Source organism: Meleagris gallopavo, chromosome 12 (assembly GCF_905368555.1).
Source record: "Meleagris gallopavo chromosome 12, MGAL_WU_HG_1.1, whole genome shotgun sequence".
Classification (NCBI taxonomy): Eukaryota; Metazoa; Chordata; class Aves; order Galliformes; family Phasianidae; genus Meleagris; species Meleagris gallopavo.
Genome location: NC_139415.1, coordinates 10270136 through 10293317, shown reverse-complemented (window position 1 = coordinate 10293317; position 23182 = coordinate 10270136). Strand labels below are relative to the sequence as shown.

Genomic DNA, 23182 nt, shown 5'->3' with positions numbered 1-23182 from the left:
ACCAATGTTAGGGTTTTTTCCAGAGCTGCCAATTCTACAAACTCAGTCACAAGTTTGAAGGAGGAAGATTTACTTTGTATGCTATAAAACAATTCTTTCCCCACTCTTCCCTCCTATCTCTGAGGATTAATTTTCTAAGATTTTTTTCAGATTTTTCTAAAGACGTAACATATCAGTTTTGACCTTCCAGCACACACACAAAACAGAAATAGAATCGATTCCCCACTACATATATGTGGAAAAGATATTTAATTGTAAAATAGAAAAAGTAGACCAGAGTACAGTTTTAAGGGTAATCGTCCTGTATACAGTATAGGTAAACTAGACTTTTTGCTTAACTTTATATAAACAATTCCATAAAAGCAGTGAAACATGGAACAACAAAGCAAAGCACAAAGAGTTTTATCTTACAAAAAAAAAAAAAAAAAAAAAGGAACCTGCACAGTAGTTTAAAATTTAATGTAACACAGCACTGAACAATCTTAAGGCAGCTCAGTCTAAGCACAGGACCAGAAGCCAGGAACTCCTGAGATCTCTTCCCAGGTCTACCACAGATTCCTGTGGTCTCAGACCAATTGTTTAATACTCCCTGTGTTGCGCTTATACCAGTCATAAAACTGAGACAATAACACTCACTTACCTGCCTCAGGCAGTACAGTAAGGGATCTTTAAAAGATTTTACGATGCTCTGAAGATGTAATGTGCTATATAAATCCTAAGCGTAACATATCACTGCACAGACACACACAAACACAGTATCACAGTGAAGAACAATGATGCCGGGTAAGAGCAGCATCACTAGAACATAAAATAATTACTTGACCAATTGCATAATTAAAATGCAAAAGTCTGTTTAGAAAAAAAAGTATCACTGAAATGATTTCAAGGCTATTGGAGAAAACAGATCAATAAGAATACTCTAAAATAACTAGTTGTGTTCCAGTGGAGACATTGTTTTCTATTCATTTCTGAACTTTAAAACGTTTGTCTCTGAAAACTGCAAGACGCACAAAGTTGCAATGCCTCCACCATCAAACTTTAAATCATCTCTTATGAAAATTAAGATTTTGGTTTTGTTTTTTTAATTACAAATTACATTCTTCAAGAAACATATCTTCCACAATAAAACCAGCTGCTAGCTTACTTCCAATGACCTATAGGCTAAACATTGCTCTCATAATTTGCCCTGCTCTTTGCTGAAAAATACCTATGCAAGTTGTATGCCTAGAAATTATAAAAACATGCAGCATATGTACAAACCAAAAAGTTTAAAAAATATTAGCTTCATATACATGTAAATCTACTTGGATATATCTGAAATTAAATATAAAAATTTCACCGCCTAAAAAAAACAAAACAAAACAAAAACAACAAACCCAAAAAATGGTTTTCAGAGAATCTGAGACAACTACTTAAAGCTGTACAAAGATTTCCACCTGGAAATGTCTTATTCAGAGAAGTTGTTACCATGTAGAAATAACTGTTAATTCCTTTTGTCACATAATTCATTTTCAAGTTGTCAGATGAATCAGCATCACCCTTAAAACTGTTCTGTTTTTCAGAAGTTAGATTCATATTAAAATCAAAAATTTCACAAAAACATTGGCTTCGTGTTTCTGGATCCCTTCAAAAAGATTTATCAACTCATTTTGAAACTGTAAAAAAAACAACTATTTACAGTATTTCATTTTAAATACTTTTCACAATTTCTAAATTCAGAGTTTTTATGTTACAAGAAATTCATCAGAGCTCACGGCTTAAGTCCAGTTATCGACTTGTAGCATCTTCTCTATCATGTAATCCTGTGTCTGCACCTATACAGAGAACAGTTCAAGATTGTACTGCAGGTTTTTGAAAGTAACAGGCTTTGCAGTATGTTCTTTTTTATTAAACAGCTTCTTTATTAGTCTGGAGGCGATTCATTGCCTCTAACTTCTGTCGATAGGCCTCTGCTTCTTGCTCTTTCTTCAGAAGCTGCTGACGGTATTTTTGTGCTTCTCTGTTTGCCTCATCCAGTTGCTTCTGGAGAGTTTCTCTTTCCTATTAGAAACAGAACCAGCAACATTTCGTCAAATACGTATCAAATGCAGGTTAAAATGGCAAATACTTGTTCTTTACATGCAGCTCAAGGGTTAGGGCATCACGTAGAAATTGCGTGGCTCTTACCAGGGCAAATCTATACTAATGCTGCTGAGTAAACTAGACAGGAATCATGGTATCAGACAACTCCCCTCAATAAGGTCTGAAGTCTAAATAAGACAAACCCAAATCTCTTTCACTGCAAAGACACCAAGCCAGCCTTCACAGAAAAACAATGAAGTACAAAAGTGGATGGACAGCGATAGCAATCAAACGTCATTAACGTTTTCCCAGTCACTCAATTTTCTGTGACTTTTTTTTTTTTTTTTTTTTACTTAACTTCTGATAGGATTGGAATTCAATCCAATATGATTGCCTCTTTCTGTTAAGCATTCTGTTCTGCATAGGTTTTTCTCATGAGATAGATAGAAAAAACTGTTCCCTAACAGCAGTGTGCACCACAGGCGATAGCTGCTCACTAACTGGAATTTAAGACCTGGTTTCTAAATGAAGTGATTTGGAGTGACTGATACACTACCTAGAGGTATAACAGCAACCCCAAGGACACTGCATCATTACGAATTAAGAGCTATTTAGCTAGATACGCTTTTTCAACACAAGAGGAGTAACTTATTTGAGGATAGCTATAAAACAGTTTTCAAACAAAACACAGAAAATATCGCTTCTTATAAGGCTGCCTTAGAAACTAAGGAGAATGTATTTCTATCTCCTCTGACACAGATATTTTGTTTGATTCTGAGCCTAATTGAAAAAAAGCTATTTGCTTGGAAAAATAGTTTTGATCTTCAACCACACACTATTTCATTAAAGTGCATTATGTTTTATGAGTAAGGTAGCATTTGATTTCCCTTTGTTCTTTCCTCTACAGTTCTCAGTAGCCACAGAAGGGAGGCTGACAGAGAAACAATCCATCTCTCAGAAAAACAAAGCTGTCAAAACCGATACCATGAAAAAGTTGCTTTCTCATCCTATATAGCATCATATTCCCATTGAATACCTGAAACAGTTTTAGTTTTACCCCCCCACCCCCAGAACAGCTTCTCTATTCTTCACATCTTTGATGAACTCACATATTTTCATGATCAGAGCCTGAAACAGAAAACACTCTGCCTGCCTTCTACTTGCTACTGTTCTCAGTACTTGTCATAGCCACATTTAGCAGTCACATGCTGTACTGAATGTCCTTAAATAAAATAACACAGGTGATCTGATCACTGCTAGCAGCACCATCTGTATAGCAAAAACAACAGGTGAAGGACAGATGTCATTAACGGGTTGATAAAGACTAGCTATAATACAGAACAGATGAAACTGTAAATGAAATCTGACTTTACACAAGGCTTTAAGAGCTAAAGGAAGCTCTAGCATTGATGGGTTTGCTTCACTGGGAGCATGCACTAATAAAACAGCTCATCTGATCTTGTTGCTTATTTAAAAACAAAGTTCAGTCTCCACCTCTGAAAATCAGGATTCTGCTTTTTAAGCAGCATTAGGAACAGGCAGCTCCTGCAGCAGCCATGCTGACCTGTGCCAAACGCTAAGGCAAAATTAATGGTAGAGCCCACATCTCACAAAGGATCTGAAATACACCAGCCACGTTCCAACACCAGTCTGACCTGAACATACTGCAATTTCTATAATTTATTATGTAATTTAAGCAGAACCAATATGACTTACATAAAGCAGCCACGTAGGTATCAAGTTGAGGGCAAAGGAGTACAAGCAGCTCTCAGGAGAGCAGCCACAACAGGTATCCCACTACACTTAGGAAGCAGGCCTTGCCTCTTGAGTGCACTGATATGCTTGACCTGTGAGCATTATCTGCCTCACAAATGTCACACAATTAAATGTCCTACTGCCAAGAAGCAAAGTTGCAGAAAAATGAGAACTAGCACCAGTTCACCTCCCCGGGCTCTGTGGTCCATAACAAAAGCAAACCTCTGCCACTGCTACGGAGTACACACAAACTGGAAACACTTAGGGGTGGAGACCAAAACCCAGAATAAGCCTTCTGTGCATTCTCTACCTAAGAGAGAAACAGAGCCAGGTACCCACAAGGGGTACAGCCACACTAAGTGTGATAGCACACTAAGGGCAGGATAAAAATAAATAAATAAATAAACATCAGTGACAGAGGTAAAACCAGTATCTTTCGGGCATACTAGCAATTCATGGCATGTTGGCTAGCCCAAGAACTAATAGGTGCAGTTCTTAAACAGATTTAGTCTTAATATAAATAGAATAAGCTGAGGAACTGGGGCCAAATTGAGTAGAGTACTAACTGATCAGTGAAAGAAATCAGTACTTCTGGATGAACAATATATACCTGCTGTAGACAGATCAGTGAATATTAGCTCCTTAACTTTGACATCTAAAACTGTGGACTATAACTGGGCTCTCAATTTCAGCAAATCCAGGAAATGTTCTCAAGGTGCTCTTCAGAACATCCTAAGAAATGTTTTAATTCCCTAAACTTCTTTACAACTATATAAAAATCAATTCAGGTAAAAAGTCAAAGAATTCTGAGTGCTCTTAAGGAATCTTCTGTTTTACGTGGGAATTTTCTTTACTACGTACAACTTTCCTTAACAGTCTACATGTTGAAGAGGGGGGACAGCTATAATTCAAACACTTAAATAACAAATAATTAAAATAACCACACTAAGCAGGAAAAAGAAGGAATATGAATTCATTAATACAACTCATTTACAATTATGACTTTTTTTAGTCTAATTGTCCTGAATGTTTCCAAAGCATGTCACCTTTCCAACATGCAAAAAGACAGTAAAATTAAAGAATGAAAATAAAATTCACTGTATGTTAATGAATTGTGTGTGAAAATGAAAAACAGTATCTGCATGACAAGGATTATTTGTTGCTGCCATCACATAGCTTACAGAGACTGCTATACCACTTGAAAATGAGCTGCAGTGGTTGAATTCAACAAATGAGAAAGTCAGAAATCATCACTATCATTCACTATACTTTAGCAGAAACGTTTGTTACCTCACATGAGTGGGAGGAAGTTCAACTTAAAAGACTGTCAAACTACAATTAACTGTTCATAAATTATAAATGTAAAACATTGGCAGACAGCACTCTGCCTTGAATCAAGTCTTTGTAATGAAATAAGAGGAATGAATCACCAACAAGGCAAAGAAACTTATCTTCAATAACAGAGGTTTTTCACATTAAATATCTTTTTCTTAAATGGGAAAGAGTTCACTCTCCAAATTCAAGTGTATATTTGTGTTAGCCTGTCAAGCAAAGTGATTTGATGTGCACACCTTTAATGCCCCAGTTTACCAAAGACAGGAAGCACCACACTTGTGGAGCACACTGAGGCTCCTGAAGTCAACTGGCCTCTACAAAGAAGCAGAGGTCTGCATGTGCATTCAGTTGTCCAATCAGTATTCAAAACTCGCACTTTGCAATAACAGATAAAGTTCATAATTTTAACCAACTACTTTTAAGATTCCAGAAATATTTTCAAAGCATGTAATTGAAGCTGGAGTCCTCCCACAGAATTATTTGTATTGTTTTAGTGACCATCTTTAACTAGGAGCAGATCAGTTTACTATTAACCAATCTGGATTTTTTTTTTCTTTACGTAATGATTATTATTTACTAACTGTAATTTCCTGTAGGAATAATTCAAGCGGATGTTTAAAAACGTGAAGAAAAGTTTTTATTGTAATAATCATACATTTTTTAAAAATGCAGCAAGAAAATTTTAAGTGTTGTGATAATATGTAATGACCACAAAGCTGCTAAAGCCAAAGGTATTTGATATGACAACTTCGGGACAGAGAAATTCAGTGATGGAAAGTGGCAATTACTGTTATTAGACAAGGACAACGCAAACTGAACAATAAACAGTACTCAATTAGGCACAAAGTGTTATTCAACAGTATGAACAGAAGTCAGAATACAACTTTTGATAAATGGAAGTATCATGGAGTTGACAAAATGAGAACTCACAGCCTAGCCGAGGCTGACAGCAATTTCCTTAAACTTTTGACCAAAACTAGTCAGCACAGTTAGAAGTAACAGAAGAAGGAATGAGATGGTTCACTTACTTGGCTAAATATATATTTAGAAAAAAATAAAGCTACAGCTTTAAATTGAAAAGCTGCATCTATCATATATGAAAAACTCTTTTAATATCAATTGGTCTTCTGTGTTGTATTTTCAAAAACTTTATAATGCAGAGACGTATAAAAGTAACAGCTCCAGAATTAAGAAGAAAAAAAGAGAGATAAAAACTGACCAACACAGAATCTTACTGTCTCATATTTCCATTAACAGTTATCTTGAATGGAAAGGAAACATTGCTAAGACTGTGATCTCACAATCAGGACAAACACATGGCCATAAAAGACAGATGAGGGAACACCATTCTCATTCACTGCTAGTGGAAAGAATTGAGTTATGCGATAACATTATCAGCATCTAGTTTTAAAGACTAGCTAGTGAGGGGAAAAAAGTTGACAAAAATTTAAACAATTAACATTTATATGTGCACAACCAGATGAAGCAAACAGCACACCTATATACTTTTTACAACTTTGTAGCAGACAAATTCCAGTAACAGAGGAAACTGAACAAGTTATTGTATCACACTCTTCATTCTGCTTTAACACAGAAACTTAACTCTAAAACCAGAAAGCCAACCACATATCCAGTGCTGAACACTCTGGTTAACATACATCATGTAATAGACTCCTTACTTCTATTTCTGCAGACTCCACACGATTTTCAACAATCTCAATGCACTGTCTCTTGACTGGTGGTTCTTCACTTATCACTGTTTCTTCAGCAATATCTGTTGCTGGAACTGTTAATACTAAAAACATATTCATATATCTAAGTGCACTTTTCTTCAAGCAATAGTTAGACAAAATAAAACTCATACAGTTACATAATTTTATAAACAGCAATAAAATGCAGTCTTTCCCTTAAGAAAATGCAGCTCTACAAGAGTGGAATTGCAGAGCCAGTTAAGGGAAAATTTATTAAAGCTTTGGCCATTTGTATAATGCTATCTGATAAATAGCTGTATTTATTCATCAAGATGGTGGACCAAAACTTTTGTCTATCAACATACAAGTCTTCATGCTCCACACTCGGAATCTTCATGAGTAAACCAGAGAGGGAAGCATTCCTATCTAAATAGAGCTGGCAGAGCATCTTGAAAAGAAACCCCCAAAACGACACACGTCACAGAACAGCACTTAGTGTACTAGAAGCTTCCACAAAGTACATGTCTCTTCCTTTTGGACCACAATCTGTGTAGTTCTGGTTTCACTGGTTGAGACTACTCCTCCAGAACATCAAAGTTACTGAAGCCAGTAGTTATCACTTTTGCCTTAGATACATCATTTCTCAACCATGTAGTTTAGTAATTCTTTCTCTCCTAATGCTGAGCCTCAGCTGACCTGTAGCAACTCAGTGAACTGCCACAGCTCATGTGCCTTAGTCTTTTACAGAGCAAAAATTCAAAAACATATCTGAACTGGTAGCAATACAACATTTTCCAAGCTACTTGCATTTAACAACTTATTACTGTAACTGAAATGGTTTCTCAAGCTCAAGAGGCACAAGTTTCCACTCACCTTGCTGCCCATCTGGCATGGTCACGATTATTGGTTGCCCTATTCCACTGGTTGGAATTGAATGCAGATTACCAAGCTGAATGCCATCTGTAACTATAGTAATAACTTGCTGTCCTCCAGAACTGACAACTTGCTGAATAGCACCATCCACAGATTCTGCAGTCACCACTTCTTCTGTTGCCACAACTATCAACAGAAAAACAAGGAATTAAGTCTATTTATAAATTAAGTTTCATTGTTTCAAATGCATTTTAGCCAAGAAAGAATTCTTCCACGTCTTTTCAAATTTGATCTTCCCCAATTTAATGCAATACCACATATCCTACATATTATGTTGTTAATGAAATTCTTTCACCAGGTGCATACAACACACTCGTGTTTTGCAATATACATGCAATTTTGTCCTATTTTACCTTGCTCGTTATGATCAGTTTTTATTTAGAATGTTCCTAATAAATACACCCCACTCAAAACTGACTATTTGGGTTCTGTACTGACATGCCAGCAAGAGGCTGAAAAACATAACCATTCCTCAACAAGAACCTTGCCAAGTGTACCTGAGGACACAGCCCTGATTTCTGTGCCTATCACAATGGTCTTCAAGACAGTAACATACTAAATTACTTCTACAGAATCTTACAGCTTTGTTTGTACCATACACTTCTTCAACCGCAAACATGACTTTAATTACAATACAAAGCACAAAACACAACTAAATGAAATGTTCTGCAGAGCTGACAGTTTTACACCTTAGAAGGGTAACACTAAAGTAACAAAATAAAAATTGCATACATATAACTTAATAGGTAAAAGAAAAAATAAAATCCCAGCTCAATTCAAGACTCATGATTCAATAACAAATATATAGTAGTGAACTCTCATTACTCTTTTACATTACATGTATAAATCAAATTGAGTTAAGAGAATGACTGCATCCAGAACTACAGCATGCACTATACACACTGAAACCAGGGCCCCACACTAGCACTCCTATTTTCTAAAACAAGATACTGAGACAAAGAGCAAGATGACTGGTAGTGCGATCAAAGAATTTCAAACACAATTCTGTAATTCACTTTCAATTTGTGAGAGTAAAAGCAAAGCCTTTGATTTAAATAAGAGACATTAGAGGGCTTCCTATCTGCAGAGATCCAATTAAAACCCTGTAGGCCATGTTGTGATGCTCCAGATGAGAGAAGGTAGATAAAACTCTGAAGCTTTCATCTTTTAAATTATGATATAACACACTCAAAAGTCACTGTGTAGTCCAAATAACTGCAGGCATTGCCTTCTGAAGATCATTATGTTCAGAGATCACTGCCCTATAGCCCTGCTTACATATTCACAGAGTGTTTATTCAGTAAATCAAAACAGTAAGTCCTGTATGAATAAGTGGTATTGTCTTGAACTTGATTTGGCTTCCAAGTAAGGATGTAGCAGTAAGAGAGACTACTGTGAAAAAGAAAAAAAATCTAAGTGCAAGTGCCAATACTAGCTGCTGGGGCAAACAGCCCTAATCTTTCAGCTTCAGAATCAACACCATGCTTTCACTTAGAAAAGGAGACACTACTAGGACTTCTGTAGGAGACTTTGGAATAAAAACCTTCAAGATTTTGTCTGAAAAGTAGTTACTGATGTAAAAGAAAAATAATCCCATAAATACCATCCTAATTCTTTCCTTGCTCTCTTTCTATATCAACATGCCTAGAATCACTAATTGATACACCTTCATAGGATGAAAAATACTGGTGCGATCTGCAGTGCATGCAGCCAGAAACATATGCCTCATCCCAAAACCAAAAACACAGGTTAAACCAGACATTTCTCTGAATTTTCTTTCCATCTCAGGTCTGTATACAATGAACCATATATTAACACATAACATCCATCTCCTCATACGCGCTTCACGAGTAGAAGTTAAAACAAGCATTCTATTCAGCTCAGTCAGAAGCATTTTTTTCTTTCTTTGATTTTTCAAAAACACTGCGTTTTTAAGCCACAAGGAACTAGAGGAAGAGATCACAGTAAAGTTAACCTGAAAAGGGGAAAAAAAAATCTAGAAAGAAACAGCACAAAAGGCAGAGCCCAAGTGTTTTGTCCGGATGTATACGATCTCATATGAAGGAGGCTAAATAAAAGGCTAAATGAAAGCCAAGCAAGAATTCTCTCAGCTAATTTTTTTTTCATGTTAAGGTCACTAAATATTCTTGTGCCTATCAGAGGAAATGTTAAGTGCTGATTAAGTACATAGAAAGAACATCAGGGGCTATCTCCCATAACTTAACAGAAAAAAGCATTCACAGAAAACATTCTCACACCAAATGCAACTAGACTGTTGCATTCACAAAGACGTGAATTGAGTCTCTTGAATTACTCTTGCTTTCACCAAGAATGAATACTAGTAACATTAGGCCCACAAACACCCAATGTGGTCAGAAATCTCTCTAAGAAATAATTGTTCACATGTATCTACCAACCTTTCAAGTGAAAGAAAAGGAAAGCTTTTGTTCACACTGAAAAAAGACATGAGATTGTATTCTCATTTCTGTATGAACTGTATCTCAAAAGACACCAGTTATTTTCTTCAGTTTAGTTTATTAAATGAACTTTAATTACATGGCTTTCTAACCTGGTGTTTCTGAAGAATTAGACAGTGGAGCTGATGCTTCTGCTAAAGCTGCTAATGTGGCTAATACTGACGTCGATGAATTTCCAAACTGCACAGCAGATACTCCTGTCTCATCTAATAGGAAGAAAACAAAAGTTAGCTGATAATTTGTTTTAACAACCAATCAATGAAGTCCCTTTTATATTTTCATTGTACTGGAGTTACTAACATACGCTGTTCTTAGTAACATTTTGCTAAGCCAAAGTGCTATTCTGTAAGCAAGTTTCTCAAACAAATACAACTTCTGCTAATTTACTGTTTGAAGACTTGTTTCAGTACTAAGATGTTTAGAAGCAGATAAGAAATACTGAAGAAGAATACATAAGTACTCTATTTGTACCATTATTGTTTCTCAAGTCTTTTCAAGTCTTTAAATGCAAAACCCTTTCACTAAATGTAGCTATCTTATAGACAACTGAATACCCACTCCACTTGATGTGTTTGCAATAGATACCAGACCTGTTAAGTTCACCACCCCTCCAGGTCCAATGATGAATTGTGGTGTTGCTGCATGTATTGTCACAGTATCTGGACTCTCCGGATTCGTATTGATTTGGTTCTGCATTGCAATCTAGGAGACAAGGGTAATAATCATCATTCCAGCTGTGGACATAAGTTATTTACCTTGCAAAAACTAGAATTACTGTACACGCCACTCATGCAGGAAGGATCTCCCCAGCTACACTCGTGCAATACACACGCAGTGTCACCCCTCGTGCTCTGTTAAGTGAATGAGAAAGTTTTTTCTGTCTTAAAGCTAAAGAAGTCTGTTGATGTGAGAGAGAACAACAGCACACTGTCATCTCTCCTTTTCATATATCATACACACAGAGGACCTAAATAATAAGGTACAGTGAAATCTTCCTACTATGGCAGCATGTTAAATTTTTCACCTGTGAAGACACCACACACTAAGAAAGTGAAGAAAACTTCTTGACTTTACAGGTAATAGAAATACTCTTCAGCCAACTGATGTTTATTAACTGTAATCTCATTTCCAACTAAAAACTAGACCAAAGTCCAGCATTATTACTTAATATAATTGATACATGCTTGCTATAAAAGCTTAGCTGATCACTTATCTAAACAAGTACTTCTCTCAGTTCCTTCAGCATCATGAATCAAAAGTTACCTGTAATATTTCTGCAAGGTCTTCATTCCCATTGTCTATTGCAATGTCCAATGCAGTTTTGCAAAATTTACTCTGAGCGTGAACATCTGCTCCATACTTTATTAAGAGTTCCACAACTTCTTGGTGGTTATGTTCAGTAGCCCAGTGAAGTGCAGTCATCTTGAGCATGTCCTTAGCATTGACATCAGCACCATGCTACAAACAAAAACATTGCATGAACTGTGTCATTAGAAGTATATAAACTAAACAACACTGCTCGTGGAATGAAACCCAAAACTATCTCTCTGGTAGTAATGTCCTGTTACCTTATTCTAAGAGACTTCTTAAAAGGACTTCAATTTAAGTATCACAAATTATTTATCTCAAAGGATCCCTAAAACATAACATCTCTTGGTTCTAAAAACTTTCACTTACTCATAGCCAAATTAGGAAGGAGTCTTCTTTTGGAACAGCAATAAATAACGTACCTGAAATCATGCTGATTGTAAAACTGAAAATCACAACTGAGTAGAAAAACAAAGCACCCAATACGTACAGTATAAATACATCATTTAGATATTAGTTTCATAACTAAAAGAAAATTGTACATATTTTATCATAAGCCACTGTAAAATCCCTATCTCAGCCCTTGCTTCAGCAGTCTTTACCTTAAGTAAGACTTCTACTATGTTGGCATGGCCTTCTGAAGCTGCCATATGTAACGGCGTTCTGTCCACTTTTGTTCTGGCATCTCGACTTACACCTGCACGCAGCAGCACCTCCGTCGTTGAGTAGTGTCCATACTGTGCTGCCAGATGAAGTGGAGATGTTCCCAACTGCAATTTAATTGGAAAAAAAAAAGTAGACCTTGAACAGATGGCAGTATGAAGAACTTTTTCTGGAGGTATCAAACTGAAGTGTTAGGCCACCATTTCAAATTATTTTCCTTTCCCAACATCAAGAAAGGAAGCCATTGCGGTTTCCACAAAGTACAAAGAGGAAAAGAAAAGTTTAAGATAGTTTTCAATAATCAGAATACATTAAAAACAGATCACCGGAAGCAACTTTTTGAGGTACGTTATGGATTTTATTTTTCCCGTTTTTTTCAGCTGTGATGTTTCAAGAGACCTACCCTCATTTTCAGTGCTGGTCAACAACACGTCATATCACACCAAGCCAACAGTGGGAGGGAATTCTCCAAGTCACTTAACTCCAATCTTCTGTTCAACTTTACAGTTTGGTGACTAAATAGATAAAGGCTTCTAAGGGGTTCCAAATACCCTATAATATTAAGTTAACTTAAGTTTAGAGAGACTTAGTCTCTCTACACAATCTACTCAAAGCATACGAATCTCCAAAACACAGCTCAGAGTACGTGTACAAGGTAGCTGGGACTGCTCTCTTAATTCAGGACTCTTACTGCTCTAAATGTGTAAACACAATCACTAGGAGGATGACTTCTGCCTTCTCTCATTAACCATTCTGAAGTTCACCTTAATAGGCATCACAAGGAACCCATTCACAGACTGTTACAAAAATTAGTAGGTTAAATCACAGAAAGAAAAGAAATTTAATTTTGAATTAGACATCAGATGATGTGACTGCAAAATATCCAAAAGGAACTGCCAAGGCTGGCAGTATTAACGTTTAAATGTAATCATCTGGTTGTTGGGGTTGTTTAGGGAGTGAGAAAAGTAATAGAATTGATCAAACACTGCAAAAATTTCCATTACCCAATCTGTGGTAAAAGGTGCTCCATTGGCCATCAGAATGCGAACCTCATCATCTTGTCCCGCTCGTGCAGCTTCTAGAAGTTTCTTTCCCAAATCTACTAGTGACATCTAGTTAAGGACATAAAGGAATAGAAAGAAAAAAAAAAAAAACATAACATTAGGACTATTTTAAGCACGCAGGTATTTCTGCAGCTTTTAATGACTATTTCTTAATTACTCTGCAAACCTAAGAGTCTAAAACTGAAAAACTGGAATTTTAGACATTGACAGCAAGCTTTCTTGATTGCAAGAAGCAGGCTGATCTCAGAGTTACTCCTGTCAAACCTAAGTGATGTTGGGGGTGAAGATTTCAGGATTACAATGCTGTAACCGCAGCAGCTTCCTAGTTAACTGAAGACACACATTTCTTATTATAAGAAGTGGTTCAGAAGCTCTCACCTGATACTGCAGCCTTCTGCTGCTTTGTCCAATTTTCAAATGGTACTGTCAGAGCTGCCATGCCACATGTCCAAAGACATTACAATCCCAGAATCCAGAAATACCTGTATATATATGTACCACTATGCAAAGGCATTTCAATAAATACAAAGCACAGCCCTTTCTGACATCTTATCCATCACTATCACTTCATTTTGTTCACCCTGAAATAACGTCTGAGTTCCTACCTAGAGCATGAAGCCATAGACATGTTTCTGCACTATCTGCACCAGACTGAAATGTCTGCCTAAAAACAAATGTTACTGCCCTCATCATCAGCTGTCTACAGTTACTGAAAAAACATTCAAGCACAGTCCCTGAACCTAAAAAGCACTGAGACATGAGCTGGAAAACCTTTGCATCATCTTTAGGTCATCTTTTTGACAACGTTCAAGTGAAAGTTCAATGTAATACAGAGATATAAAAGTATGCATTGACAAAAAACACCTAGCTACGTTCCTACAGCACTGAAGACCTAAACCCACTCTATTTCATGCTTGCTATTAAATATGTTCAGTAATAAAATTTAGAACAAAATCCTAAGTCATGCTACTGAAAAAAAATACAGCACTAGGTTTTTGGCCTGGTATCTACATTTTCCACTGCCAGGATGACAAAAACAGCACCACGTTCAGCAATTACTTTCCAGTCCCAAGCAAGAGTCAACTCCTGTGACTAACAACAGCGAGGCCATGCTGCCTATTTCCTACACAAACTGACAGTACACAGTTCAGAAAGAAATCCCAATAGGGTCATTTCTTAATTTCTTTTCTTAAACCTATGCTTCTGTCACAAAGCCAACGTGTTAAGAAAGTTTTCTGCACCTGGGTCAACTGGCAAAATCTGTGTGGTATGTTGCTCAATAAGCTGAAAGCTACTGATCTTAAAAGAAACTAGAAAGCAGGAAGGGGGAAAACATGCAAATGCAGAACCTCAATGCGTCAGCAGAGCCACAAAGAGGAGCAGAAGTTGCTGCTGGCACCAGAGTCCCCTCCGCCAAGATAACACCTCATCTGTGCCCGCACACAGAATCCTGCCCAGTCAGACAAGGAAAAAGGAGCAGGAAATCGGCAAGGACAGCACAAACACTGACAGTGGGCAGGAAGGCAAGGAGCATGGTCAGAGACAGAGGAAGAAATAGCAGCTGACTCTCCTCCGAGGAAAGAAAAAGCAAAAGAGAAACAGGAATAAGAGAAAAATCTACTGTTCCTGTTAGACAGGGATGCTGTGGAGAAACAGTATGAAACAACAGAACAGAAGGCATTTATCAAGTGTAGCAGTGAAGTAAATGAGCACAGTCCTCCCTTTATCCAGCACTTCTTAGGGATGGGGGCTGCATTTCAGAAGGGAAAAAATATGCACATGTTTTCAGGTGATTTAATATCATGCCGAGGCTAGCTAGAGCTTAACCCAAAACACTGAAGTTAGGAACTAATTCAGAAACACAATTCCTTTTTCTTGTACTTAATTTTGCTTTTAAACATCAGCAGAAAAGAAATAGTGAAGTTTAGGAATTACAGGTGGAGACTGAAGGGACCCCACCCTCGGGGCCCCCCTGAGCCCAGCAGGCAGAGCACCCACACAGCACAGGGTTCAGCATGGAGCCCCTACCAGCACTTGGACTCAGCCATTAACCAATAGGCTCTTTGGTCTCTATAAAGTGTTTCTATCTCAAACAAGCACAAAACGTCACACAAGCTCCCATATTTTTCAAGATATAGAGCTTTAACTTCAGTTACAAGGTCACAAGCACATTTAGCAGCGAAGCTCCACATCTCACAGGGTCCTTGGAAGCACGCGTGGGCCACCTGGTGGAAGAGCTACGGAGCCAACAGCTCTGCGCTGCTGAACTCGATACAAATCACCCTTATGCCAACACTGCACTACAACAGGGAACACTGCTGCCTTTCCAACACAACACTTGCACGTATTCAGACACTTCCTACCAACAAAGAGGAGCGTTCAAGCCCAAAGCTGACTTCTACTCGGCAGACCCCCAGGGACCAGCACTGCAAGGGCAGCAAACCCTCAGGTCAACACACCCCACCCTTTCCCCAGTGCTTTCTCACCGCTAGCATCGGTGCTTACCAAGAAGGATTTGCAGAATCAGAATTTCTTTTTGCCAGAAAAATCCTTCATCTGCCTGACTGCCTCCGAGATCATTCTGTGATACTGCAATAGCACAGTGACACTACCAAAAGCAAACTTCTCTATATAATTCATTAAAATCCACTAAAAATAGGAGCTTCCACATCTCAATATTAAATGGGTTGTGTGGTGCCATTAGCCAGGTGCCACGACATTTTCGACCCCGTCTTATATTCAAGTTGTATGTTATTTGAAAGGGAATGCCATCTCAGGGGGTACTCAGCACCGCCTGCAGGTACAGCAGCAATCTGCAGGCGAGGGATTGGTTTTAAGTTTGACTTAAAACACTGCAGCATCTTTGGGCCTGGTACTCTCAGAGACCACATCTGGCCCTTACTCCCCTTCCACCACTGCAGCAGCACACCCATGCTTGTCAAAGCCAACAGGCACAAAAGGCACAAACCAGAGCTGCTGCAGAACAGCTGTGGACAGGGGAACTACGCAGCTGCCAACACAATGCTACCAAGGCATGTTCCTACAGGAGACACAGGTGCGCCAGAACAGCATAAACTGCAGCAGTGTGAACTGAATGTGTGATAATGATCTGTAACCGTTTCCAAGAACCCCAGAACAAACAAAGTCCTAGAAGACACGAGGAAAGAGGTTTCCCTGCTTCAGTGACACACAGCAGGATCGCATGGGAAGTCAGCTCAAGATTCACAGCTCTGGCATCCACTTAAGTCCCAAAAAAAGACCACCCCTTCAGCATGGCTTTTTTGAAATGGTAGGGAAAAAAAAAAAATACCCATACCACTTCCCCAGGCCCAGTCTTCAGAAATGCTGTTAGCCCACTGATTTCAACACAGCACAGTATCCCACCAAATTTAGAACAGCAATTTTAGTTAATTTTCTACACCTACCCCACCACAGCAACACACTTCTTACGAGTACTGAGTTTAAACAGCAGTGCTGTTTAAATCCTTAATCAAGAACTCCATTTTGATCACTATTAGAGTTAACAGGACTGAGGTGGAATTTTTTTTTTTTTTTTTTTTTTTTTTTTTTTTTTTCTTTTCAGCTGAGCAGAATACTTCAACTCTGAACAACTCTTCAAACACAACTTCTTGTTTCCATTATAGTTTTGTAACTCCTACGGGAACTGAAAGGCCTGCACTAAACCTACACTTGTCTCCATACAGCAGTGTTTCTTCAGAGGGTCAGTAGGATTCCATCTTACGTAATAGCATTTAACAGTGGTTCTGGTGACCCGTGTGGGATAAAGTCAAGAGGTTTTGTAGTGGTTCCTAACAGAATCATATACCCCTCCAAATGCATTTTAGCAAAGACTCCACATATCACAACTCAAATCTCAATATAAATACCACAGGCTTAAAGTACCCATATTTACAGATAATGAAAGTTATACTGATATGCTAACAGCAAATTGTTTTAACTCTGGCACCTTCTGCTTTTCTCTGGATTGTACTGCACTCAGAACCAAATTCTCACTCATTTACTTAAACAGAATTATCACTTTTATGTAGGACTACATAAGCACCAGAGGAAAAAAAAAAAATCAGAGAGCAGATCAGAAAAGCTAACACTCGGCTGCATAGCTTATGGGCAAGGCAATCACACCTGCCTTTACAAAGGTCTGAATTCCTTTAGGTTCATGCATTAACTGAAAGTAGCACCAATCATCAACATAACTCCACTAAATAGCATAAACAGTAAAGAAGCCTTGCCATTAAAAAAAGAAAGTGAATTTGTCTGCAAATGCAATATCTAAGAAGTAACATTATGCAACAAGGGCGAACCACTGGCACACGGATCGGGCTGACACTGCAGAGCTCTCACACAGGTTTGGCACCGAGTAACAGAAGGTGGCATGCAGCAGAGCTGACTGACACGAGGAACCCCAGGGTCTGTCATGCAGCCTTGGAACAAACACAACCTGAGAACCTCTCTCAGATTAAATGAAACTGGAAACATATCCTGGAAATGAGTCACCAGTCTCTTTAATTAAAGTAGCGTTTTATTATTCAACAATTCAACAATTTCTTGCACACGGGCTGAGAAAAACCCCAGAAAACACTGCTTTCAGGAACGAACTTTGGTCAGGAGGAAGAATGCTGTGGCGCAGTTAGATTCAGCTCCGAGCACACTGCACATTTCTGTGTCCTCACAGCATATGTGTCTCGTCCAAAGTGCTTCAGTCTCATCAGTGTTTTCAAAACTCACAGACAGCTCAAAGACACTGTGCTAGGGACCCCACAGGGCGCTGCAACCGATATGAGTTACTAACTCTAAACGCAGAAGAACTCCTCCTGGGAATTTCAGCAACACCCCGTCGGCTTCAGCAACAAACTGCCCTGACTGCAAGGAAGGAAAAGCGGCACCGCGTCCCGAGCCGACACGCCGCTTTCGTGTCGGCGCTCCCACCGCAGACGCGATGAGGAGCACAAAGCGAGGGCGACAGATCGCGGGCAGCGCCGAGCGGAGCCGCTCCCCCCCGCCGTGGCCGCTTCCCCTCAGGGCGCGTTGGCGCCGAGCCGGGCCCGGCGGGGCCCCGCGCTGACAGAACCGCGCCCCGGCCCCGCGCGAGGCCCCACGCGGCGCAGCGGGCCGGGCCGGGCCCCATTCGGCTCTCCCGCGGGATCGGCCCCGTCGCCGGCGCCCCGCTCTCCCTCCCGCCGCGCGGCGGCCCCCGACCCCGGCGTTGCCCCGGCCCCGCGGGCCGCGCCCGCCGCCCGCCCAGGCCTCCGCCGCGGCCCAGGCCCCGCCGCCGCGGCCCGCGCCCCTCGCACGGCGGGGTCCCCGGAAGGCCGGCCAGCGCGCCCGCTCTCCCCAACAGGAAATCCTGGCTGGGCTGGGCGCTGCGGAGGGAGCCGCGGCGCCGGGTTCCGGGGGAAGTGGAATTATTTTTTACCAGCGAAGAGATCAACTTCCACATCCGGTAACAGGGCCCTATACAAAGGCGCAGACTGACCTGGAAAAGCTCGGCCGGCCCGGGGGGGTGGGGGAGAGACGGGGCGCGGGGATGGGGCCTTACCGTGCCGCCGGCCCGGCCGCCGCGAAGAGGAACAGGGGCGCGGGAAGCCGCCGCTCATCGGCGCCCAAAAGCCCCACACAAAAGTCCCCGCTGCTCTCAGCGGAGGGACACGGCGGCGGAGGAGGGGAGGGGCGCGGTTCCGACACTCCGCCGCCAGCGCGAGCCCCGCGCCCCGGCCTGAGGCGGAGCGGGCGACCCGAGGCGGCGCTGGGAGGGGCACGCGGCACTTACCATGGGGCGCGGGATTTATCTTATTACACAAAAATCCGCGGCCGGAGGGGCTCGGCGGAGGGATACGGCCTCGCCGCCGCGTGCCGCGCATGCGCGGAGGCGCGGGAAAAGGCGGGGGAAGCGCGGGCTGGAGGGGCCGCCATGTTCCGGCCGCTTCCCGCCCGCCGGGGGCTGGGCCCGCCCGCGGCCGCGCGGAGAGGCCCGCTGCGCTGGGGGGCGGGGCCACCAGCAGGCCCGGCGTTCCTTCGCTGCGCCTTTGGGGCTGCCGTGCCCGGAGCGCGACTGGGGGCCGTGGGGCCAAAGGGAGCTTTGGCGTGCGTGACGGCTCTGCTGAGCCCGCAGCCGGGCGGCCCTGGCCTTGAGCCCCAGCGTTGCCCTACAGGCTGTACGTACTGCCCTGAGACGCTTGTGAGCTCGGCTCAACCCAGGTGTGGAATGCTCGAGCAGCAGAAGGCAAGCGCTACAGTGAAGCATGAGTCCCGTAGTCTACATCCTTCAGAAAGTGGTATAGGTCAGCGAATTCCCCCCTTGTTATTTTTAGAGATAATTATGCTGTCTGGATTCCCTTCATTTCTACAGCCTTTACAAAAGCATTATTTCTGCCCCAACTCACTGAACACAGCTGGTAGACAAGGGAACACTGGAGAACAAGGCTGGATGTTGCTGGGCTGCTGTGTTTCTCATTCACACAGACACTGCGAGCCAGCCTTCGCCATTCTTTTCCCATCACGGACATGTATTTCACATCTCAGCAAGCACCTCTCACCACACTGCAGGCCGTCATCACGCAACAGCTTGCAGAGAAAGCATTTCTGTGTCCTCACAAGCATGCATTGGTGGCATTTGTTGCAGTACTGTGGATGAGCGCAGCATTCTGTGCTGCTGAAAGTCTTGAGGGGAAGAATTCACTCTTCATGTAGTCATGGTTCCATTACCACCATATGAGTTTCATTATTGTGATCACAATTTAGTAAAGTAGTAAAGGAAAAAGTTACATTTTTGTTGGAATTCACCAAAATTACATTTAAGGCAGAGATGTCTGATGCTGGCAGATCAGAGCACAGCTCACATCTGTGAAGTGCATGGTTTGTTCTGCTTCATGTCACCCAGGTGTGTGGGAGAGTAACTTGAGACATTTGTCTAAGTAGTTTGATATGTTCTATTAAAAAGCATACTGATTCCTACAGCTGAAATTCTTTTTCTATTATTTATTCACTGTTGCTACACAGTAACGTGCTGGTAGGAAAATGCCTTTTAACCTCGGGCAACTCCACAGCTTGTTATAACACAATGGAGGTGTCAGCATGTTTTAACAAGCATCTGAACGGGGTGCACTAATTGTAAGGCAGGTCCTCCCTCTGCTCTATATGGCTGGATACATACATGTCATAGAGGACTGCTCCAAAAGTAATGCCTCCTATTTTATGATGTTGGCCCACAACGGCAGAGGTGGATGTTGGTGGTATGACAGTGGAGGCTGAACCTTCCCGCTAATATTCCATTACATTTTGCTGTCGTGCAACAGGTGGCAGCAGAGGGGCAGTCTGACAAAGGGCATGTCAGCACAGTGAGGCAGTGGGTGGTACATTTCAGTGATGGTGACAGTGGATCACCTTAGCTGATGCAGATTGTTGTGAGTGCGGCATGCAGGCTCTCATTCAGTGCTGGTGAAAATGCACATGCAGCTCATGGTGGTGGCTGTCTTGAAAAACACTGTTTTGCAGCTGAGAATTTGCTCTATGAAACTGTTATTGTGCTCTTTCTACATGTTGTAGTTTCCATAGTTTCCATAAATATGAGGCACTACTTTTGGGGTGACTTACATACATGCAGAACCAAAGGATTTTTAATACAATTTCTTCATAAAAGGGAAGCAATGAAAGGTCCCTTTGAACAAAATGGACTGAACCCAAAGGGCAGTGATAGGACAAGGGGGAATGGTTTTAGGCTCAGGGAAAGAAGGTTTAGATTGGATGTCAGGGTGAAGTTCTTCACAGGGAGTGGTGAGGTGCTGGAACAGGCTGCCAGAGAGGTGGATGCTTCATCCCTGGGGGTGTTCAAGCCCAGGCAGGATGGGGCCCTGGGCAGCCTGGTCTGGTACCAGATTGGGAGACATGTGGCCCTGCTTGTGGCAGAGGCTTGAAACTTGATGATCCTTGGGTCCCTTCCAACCCAAGCCATTCTGTGATTCTATGACAACAGTGTGGACTCAGCATCGCCTTTCCCATCCTCTCCACCATCAGGGTGGTTTCACAGCTGCCTGACTTTCCCAAAGGAGATGATCTGTCTTTTGCAGGCTTCATTCTGCAGAGGACTGCAGCGCAGGATGGTGCCAGGGCCGCTGCCTCTTTTCCCCTGTGTACAAGCACACTCTCCAGCACGCACTCGGCCCCCCCGATCCTATTCCACCCGCACACCGACGCGGGCCGCCCCTCAGACCTCAGCTGCCTCTGGGCGGCCCGGGCCGGGCAGCGCGGGGCCAGGAGGGGCGGAGGGCCGCGGCCACAGCACACCTCGCCGCCCCGATAGGACCGCGGAGAGTCCCCGCCTCCGCGGGGGAGCGAGGACCGGTGGGGAGGGAGGGAAGAAGGGAGGGAGAGGAGGAGGGAAGATCGCCGCTGAGTTCCGCCTCAGCAGCCATGGCCGCGTAGCGTCTCCTCGGCAGCCGCGTTCGGACATGGGCCTGGCCCGGGCCGGCGGGCTGAGGCAGCGCGTCCCCGCGGCGGTAAGTACGGGGCCGGGCCGCCGCGGGCACCGCTACGCGCCTTTCTCCGGCACGGCGGGAGGGGCGGGCGCCCTTGGAGGGGATCACGGGCCCGCCGTGAGGAGCGGGGTGGGGGGGACGGCTCTCGGGGGGCGGCACGGTGCGGGGCCGGGCCGAGCGGAGGGGAGCGGGTGGGGGGCCGCGGCGCTCAGCCCCACCGTGACCTTGGGCGGCCGCAGCCCCGGCCGAGATGTGAAAGGCCGGGAACGGGCGGAGGGGCGGCCGGAGAGGCGCTGTCAGGGCGTTGCGGCGTCACGGATTGCTGCGGGCCGGGCCTCGGTGCGGGATGAGCCGCTGCGGGAGCCGGGGCCAAGCCTCCGTCAGCGAACCTCCGTCAGCGAACCTCCGTCACCGCCATGGCACCGGCTGCTCGTAGGCCATAATTCGCTATCTAAGGACATAAAGATGCATCTGTTTTTACTCAGGTTGAAGAACTTTCAAGCAGAATATATAAAACCTAACTTTTCTGTTTTTGAGTTAACTTCATAGCACCTTCCTCCCCTCCTCTCTCCATTAATGGCAGTTAAACACTGAACATACTGAAAAATCCTTTCAGTTCCCCAAAAGGAGCAGTTCCTGCGCACTGCTGTGCCGCCAGGCCACAGGCATCCCTGTGACACCCTGCTGGGTGGAACGGCCGAGGGACAGCAGTTGGGGTGCCGGGTGTGAGCACCAGGCCCTGTGCTAGGCCCCATGCTGCCTTTGCACACCACATTGCAGAGCTGAGGCCTGCAGGAGCACAGGAGTCTGCATGGAAGTTCAAGACCTCACAGAGAGCACCAGCACTTCTCCCAGTCCGTGACACGGTGCGCTGCCTGCAGTGTAACTGCTTCTGCGCGTCGCTCTTGCTGTTGTCATTCCAGTTAAAGCTTACTCACATCCGTAGTAAAGCAGGCATGGTAATTAGAGGTAGAAAAACCTGTTACCAAGAGGTATGCTTCCCCCGTCCATGTAAAAATACTCGTTTTAAGTATACTAAAAGTCTCTGCATACCCAAACACGATTACCATTATATTTTTGGGATGTTGGCCTTATTTTTAGCTTTCCTGAGAGTGAACAAGGGGCCTGAGCCAGTGCTTCAGCTGGGAATAGACCCCTGGTTTTGTCTAATATTCATTTTTAAGGAAAATAGTTGGCAAACCTGAAATAGGTTGGTTGCTTTTCCTCACAGAGTTGACTAATAGTAAATGTAGCTGTCATGGCTTCTTCAGCCCCTTGTTTTATTTACGATTTTATGATCCAGTTTTATTTTCTTATTGAATATTCTCACTTCTCATAGGTATATGAAGGTTTCATTCCTCAGAGTTGTTGTTGTACTGATGCAGTGACTGTAAGCTTGGAGG

At 42.6% G+C, this 23182-nt stretch overlaps 2 protein-coding genes across 7 annotated transcripts in view; one reads left to right on the top strand and one right to left on the bottom strand.

The window, feature by feature from the left end:
* Window positions 1–232: 232 nt before the first annotated feature.
* GABPB1 (GA binding protein transcription factor subunit beta 1) lies at window positions 233–18981 on the bottom strand. Of its 3 annotated transcripts, none has more exons than XM_085234084.1 (9): window positions 18845–18981; window positions 13228–13335; window positions 12163–12330; window positions 11516–11710; window positions 10843–10954; window positions 10345–10458; window positions 7716–7901; window positions 6831–6946; window positions 233–2040 (listed from the first exon to the last, which is right to left on the bottom strand). In XM_085234084.1, exons 2-9 carry the CDS (start codon window positions 13333–13335, stop codon window positions 1888–1890), a joined length of 1152 nt encoding a protein of 383 aa, XP_085090210.1. In that variant the 5' UTR covers window positions 18845–18981; the 3' UTR covers window positions 233–1887. The 3 variants fall into 3 exon arrangements, with proteins under 3 accessions (XP_085090210.1, XP_085090209.1, XP_003209509.1); XM_085234083.1 differs by lacking the exon at window positions 18845–18981 and adding an exon at window positions 18722–18760; XM_003209461.5 differs by lacking the exon at window positions 18845–18981 and adding an exon at window positions 13666–17672.
* USP8 (ubiquitin specific peptidase 8) overlaps window positions 18610–23182 on the top strand; it is a 23595-nt gene continuing 19022 nt past the window's right edge. For 3 of the 4 annotated variants that reach the window (XM_085234079.1, XM_085234081.1, XM_085234077.1), the window contains exon 1: window positions 21642–21800. The gene's annotated coding sequence lies outside the window, so the exon portion shown is untranslated. Of the gene's footprint in view, window positions 18749–21641; window positions 21801–23182 lie in introns of those variants that run through there. The other variant, XM_085234078.1, reaches the window with a different exon arrangement.

Excerpts from the sequence above, each read along its gene's own strand:
- GABPB1 (XM_085234083.1), bottom strand. The coding sequence starts at position 18,745 with ATGTGGAAGTTGATCTCTTCGCTG. Across the intron at positions 13,336-18,721 it reads GGAAGTTGATCTCTTCGCTG|ATGTCACTAGTAGATTTGGG; the intron begins GTAAAAAATAAT and ends GTCCTTAACTAG. Across the intron at positions 10,955-11,515 it reads ACCTTGCAGAAATATTACAG|ATTGCAATGCAGAACCAAAT; the intron begins GTAACTTTTGAT and ends CTTGTCTCCTAG.